This window comes from Plasmodium gonderi, assembly GCF_002157705.1.
Source record: "Plasmodium gonderi DNA, contig: Chr06, whole genome shotgun sequence".
Lineage (NCBI taxonomy): Eukaryota > Apicomplexa > Aconoidasida > Haemosporida > Plasmodiidae > Plasmodium > Plasmodium gonderi.
In genome coordinates this window covers 1,125,503-1,131,344 of record NW_021628931.1, presented here as the reverse complement: position 1 = coordinate 1,131,344, position 5,842 = coordinate 1,125,503, and the positions used below count along the sequence as shown (strand labels likewise).

Here is a 5,842-nt window from a genome sequence, read left to right as displayed (position 1 = left end):
GTTCCACATTTAGTAAACAAACTAGTGTTCATAGTGTAAAACATTATACCATTATATTCCTTGTTCCCCAATTTTATATTTATTGTATAATAATAATCATAATAAAGTATAATATAATTTATAATGCTAATTACATATCCATGATGAAAACACTATTTATCAAAATAAAACTAACAAAAAATTAATAACAAAAAAAAAAATAAAATAAAATTGTAATTATACTGAATGAATTTTACAATGGCATATCTAATTAAAGAATAAGATATAGAAATTTTTGTAAATGTAATAAAGGTTAAATTCTAACATAATTTTTAACTTATATCATTTTTTCATATAGAAAATAGCTAATTTTATTTCTTTTATTTTTTTTATGAGTATCAAAATGTTTTACTATCACATTATTATTTTATTAATTACTGCTAAATATTTTTCTTTATGTTTACATGAATTTATATATTTATATGTAGCACATATTAACTTTTTGTAAAATATATAAAATATTAAGCGTGTTTTAAAATTTATTTGTAATGGAATTAAAAAAAATAATAAAAACATTATATTAATTTAAATTCTATTTATATGTAATTAAGATCAAGTGTTCTAAATGAATTAATTAAACATTACAGGGTAAATAAAAAAATTAAGTAAAATGTAATTAAATCATCATAATGGATATATGTTAACCTATTCTGAATAATAAAATGTAAAAAAAGGAAAAAATTATTATATAACAAACTAACCTGTTATGAATACTAATTTTTTATACCATTAAAAGCATACATATGATATACATAATAAATGAATAAAAATTATAAATACAACACTTTTATCCACAACAAGTATTAGGAAATAAAATGTATTTAATAATATATTTATATAAAGTTCATTATATCAGAATTTCCAAAAAGATCTATTATCATACAATAAAGCTATTCATAATATGTCTGTAAAAATATATATATGCTGAACTATAAAATTGAAATGTCTTATATAACAAAATCATATTAATGCTTATGTTAAATAATTCTCATATATTTTAGATACAATTGAAGCGTATTTTATATAGACTGCCCCAATGCATATTCACAATTTTCTAACAAACTTTACATAATAGTAAAAAAAAGGCTACCCCCCGAAAATAAATCTATGTGTGAAAAAAGAAATAAAAACAATATAAAAGAAAATAACTACATTTTATACTATATTACTATTCCTTTTACCAATTTTCCTACATTTTCATATGTAAATTAAAAACAAATATTTACATATACTTTTTTTGTTAAATGACATCAAGTAAACTATACTAGTATATAATGTATTAACAAGCTCATATATGCGAAGAACCAGAAAGTTCAAATTAAACTCTTAATAATACACAAGAGGTAACCATTTTAAAAAATTCACAAATAATATATAAAAAATATAATTGTCTTCTATTTTTCAAGAAGTTGAAAGTGAAGTTTTTCTTCAGTAAAACCATTAGTTCTCGAGACTAATTATTTTTTTTATTACATCAATTTGTAAAAATTTCCATTATATTATATATGCTATTTTTATAATTAAGCTTTAATTATTAAAATCACATTTTATTATTTTAGGTAACAAAAAAAAAAAAAAATAAATAGTAAAATTAACTCAAACTATTTTTTCCTTATTGGCAAAGTCATTGTACCCTACAAACTAGTAAACTCCAATATTCTCATGAAAATTAGTTAAAAATATAAACAATTCTAATTTCAAATTTTAAATAAATTTGTGTAATTCAAATAATGTTTATTGTATTTTTAAATCATTTTACATCTGACTGTTATATCCTCTCATTTATAATACCATGTAAAATGCATAAGAATGCGCTAGCATGCACGTTTTATTTTTTTATTTTCCAAATTTTCATTAATAATAATCCAGGGGAGAGGTTGGCTGTATGTTTTCAAAACCTAAAAAAGGAACGAAATTAAAATATAATAAGGATGTAATACTTCGTCATGTAATTTCTTTTTAATGTGTACTTGTGCTTTTTAATATTAAATTACTATCAACAATCTCTGGACATTTGTTATCGCTATCACAGTGTTCTTCAAACTCATCGAATGTAGATTCTTCAGAGCTACACAAATGATAAAATATGTAATTATCATATATATATATGTGTATGTGTGTGCATCTGTGTATATACGCATATATTTATTAAACTTTTTCTATTCTTATAAAAATATAATAAATAGAATACTTAAAATTAATTACATATTAGCAACACATTTTTATTTATTTATTTTTTACTTATTATTTATCATCTTCGTTGAAGAAAGTAACAATGCTAATATGAGCAATATGCTTCCCCCAGCGAAATAACTATTGTCTGTAAAAAGAATTTAAAAAAAAAAAAAATATATATTTTTATAATATTCTTAAAGTTAAAAATGCTTTAGTTTATAGTACATGATTCTTTTTTCATCAGCTATTTTCTCATACCTAAGGATCTAACTGCTATAAAACATTTGTATGCTGGATCATCAAATTCCCTCTTCACACAATTTCGATATTCTTGAGAATAAGCAACAAAAAATGTTAAACAGAAATCCGATATTGAGCAACATAAATGTTTTATTTCATCTCTAGAACAAGCACTTGACGATACTTTGTCTTCTATTAAATTACAATACTTTAAAGAAACACTGTTGCTACATTTTCTTACTTCAGATAAATGTATTATTTTCTCCCTGGTTGCATTGACATCTCTGTATTTATATTTTTTTATATCTAATTTATCAATTGTGAATACATTATTTCTAGTAGGATTTTTTGTAGAGGTATCTTTATTTGTCTGATTCCTCCAACCTAAATTATCACTTTTGTTATTATCTCTGTTATATCCTTTTGTACCTGTATTTTGATCAAAATTTTCAGCTCCATTCATTTTATTAGTGCTTTTTAAATTATGTGTTTGAAAATCTTTTTCGTTACCAAAATGTTTATATGCCAAGACGGAAGATGTATCTGTTGTTCTTCTATGCACACCTCCTGTTTCTCCTAAACTTTCTGCCTCTATTTGTGGCAAAGTATCCCTACTCTCTTCCCTGTTATATTCAGGAAATCTGCTCGTCTCCCTTCCATCATATCTTTTGTATTCAACTGTGTCAGTAGTAACTTCTCCAGCAGCTCTTATACTATCAGAATGATTGCTATTTGCATCAATTGTCTTCATATCATTATCTTGAACCATTCCCTCCTCACCTATACCCTTCAAGCCCGGGTTAACTATTAACTTCGTAGAGTTCAAAGTGCCATAACTATCTCTACTTCTGAGAGTACCAGATGCAGTATCAGTACTATCATCGCGTGTATTGTTTTCATCAATTTCAGATTCAGATGTTAGTCTACTTGAATTTCTTAAACTTTGATTTTCTGAATCAGCGACATCTTCTCTAGCATCTGCAATGGGATCACTCCTTTCCCATTCAGATTGCTGCATATCAAGATCTTCAGTAATATCATTTCCCTGAATATAAACTTGTGTATTCATATCATTTCCATGCCCCAAAGCAACTCTTCCTTCGTGAGATTCACCTGTTCTATTTGTGACATTTCTGTCCAAAGAATTTTCCGGAGCACTCACCGTTTCCCCATTATATGTACGTTCTGTTTTATGATCCCAATGGTTAATATCCTGTACTGTATCATCATCAATTACACCATACTCATATACGTTTTTAAAGCCATCGATACCACAAATGCATAATTCAATATATGTATTACCACGACTGCTAATATCATTGACAAAATCCTCTTCTGTCACCCCATTTAACTCCTGCCTTAATACATCATAAGCAGTCTCATTGTTTTCCTTTTGAATATTTTCCATGTTTTTTGTATCTTTAAATTTATTTGAGAGAATATCCCATTGCTTCTTTTTTCTTTTTAACCATTTATCATATATTTCACACTTTTTCTGGCATTCAGGTACTGTGCATACCTTTTTATCAGTATTATTGATTTTTCCATTACACTTATTTATCACTTGTGGTAATCCTAAGGATAATTCAGATCTGTAATCCCTTCCCCATTCTCGAATCCAACTATGTATCTGCGGTACTATATCCAAAGTGTCATTCATTTTACAACTCCAATGAACATTTCCCGTTGATCCTTTTTTAACTGAATTTATCATTGCTTCCCAAACATCAATTTTATTGTCATTCCAAAAATGCTTACGACTCAATTTTGCATTATCATCATTTCCAAAAACTCTGCGCAAGTTATATCCCACTACTATTGAATAACCAATATTTTCTACATCAGTTCCCATTATTATATATCCAAAATCGGCCCAACTGGATTTTATATCATTGCATAAGTTTTCATTATATTTATTATTATACTTCTTTAATAATAAGGCTGCCTCTTCTTCAGCATCATAAATAAGTTTCCTTTTCAAATAGGTTTTTCGAAATTCCTTATCACTATGAAATCTATCATCTACATTATGTAACAAATTCGCAATCTCCTTTACACATAATAGATACCTCCTATCTGGTACGCAAACATCCTTATACCCTTGGCATCCCCAATCTTTTTCCAAACGATTTCTCTTCATCGGACAAGATTTCATTATAGGGTTTTCACGAAATTCATGATTTATAACACCACTATGAATTTCTATTTTATGATTAACACCATAAGGGGTACCATCCTTTGAGGAATTATCATAATAATTCACCTCTGATCCAGTAGCAGAACCAAGGGCATTGTCAAGCTGCTCTGAATGTTGACCTCTCCTAGATGCATCATTATTTATCATTAATAAACTATTTCTATATCTTCCTTTATGAGTTTTATTATAAGTTTTATGTTCTCCATCTTTATTCTCCCCATTTTTATTGCCTTTACGTAATTCTTTGTGACTGCTGTTTCCAAAATTTTTAGGACCATGAATTACCTCCCTCAGAATTCTATTAGCTCGTTTTCTAAATATTTGTGCATATTTTATCTTTATTTTTATTGCATCATGTTTAAATTTTATTTTCTTCTGGCATGTATTTTCATTAGTTTCACTTTTCCATAGTTCTAATATATTTCCTGTAATACTTGGGTGTTCTTCAGTTAATTTATAGGCATTTTTACCTTTCACATGTTCTTTCGTGCATTCTAGAAAGTTTTTAATTATCTCCTTTAACAATACAGCATTTACCTGAAAGAATAAAAAGAAAACGTTTGTGAATGTAGCGTTCAATAATTATATCAAACTTTCGTTCAACTATGTATCTAAATATTTTTCCCTTTTGTAATAATTTATTTCTATGATAAAAATATTATCAATGCATGACACCTTATATGACAAAAATAAAAGCAGGGTAAAAAATAAAGCATGCTTTTTTCCTTTCATAGTATTTTAAATTAAATATATGTTTTCATGCTATTGTTAACACAATTATTACATTTATATATGTTAGTTGTTTCAAACACATAACTAAGCTCAAGATCCAAAAAAATAAAATAATAAAATTTTAAACACATATATATAAGAACACCCTACACCTAAACTATATTATCCTAAATATGTGTAAAATGCAAATTTCATTACACCCATTCCAAATTTAATAATTATGTTTAAGTGTTTTTATCTATTAGAACAACAGCCTTCATGTTTAAACATCTGTAAACAACATCTCATATTTTTTCTTTTTTTCAAATCCTTTTGCTTAAATTTAAAAAAAAAATTAAAATGTCGATAATTATGTAAAACCTTTTTTTATTTTTTTCTCTTATTACGCTCAAGTAGCCCACAGTATACAAAAAATAGTAAATTTCAAGGAAAAAGGGGGAAAAAAAAAAAAAAAATAGA

At 26.1% G+C, this 5,842-nt stretch overlaps 1 protein-coding gene across 1 annotated transcript; it reads right to left on the bottom strand.

Annotated features, from left to right (window-relative positions):
* Positions 1-1,893: 1,893 nt before the first annotated feature.
* PGO_062290 (Duffy receptor precursor) lies at positions 1,894-5,383 on the bottom strand (the record flags this gene model as incomplete). The annotated part of the gene is made up of 5 exons (XM_028686872.1): positions 1,894-1,937; positions 2,034-2,107; positions 2,281-2,359; positions 2,473-5,188; positions 5,327-5,383. 5 exons carry the CDS (start codon positions 5,381-5,383, stop codon positions 1,894-1,896), a joined length of 2,970 nt encoding a protein of 989 aa, XP_028542673.1.
* Positions 5,384-5,842: the final 459 nt, after the last annotated feature.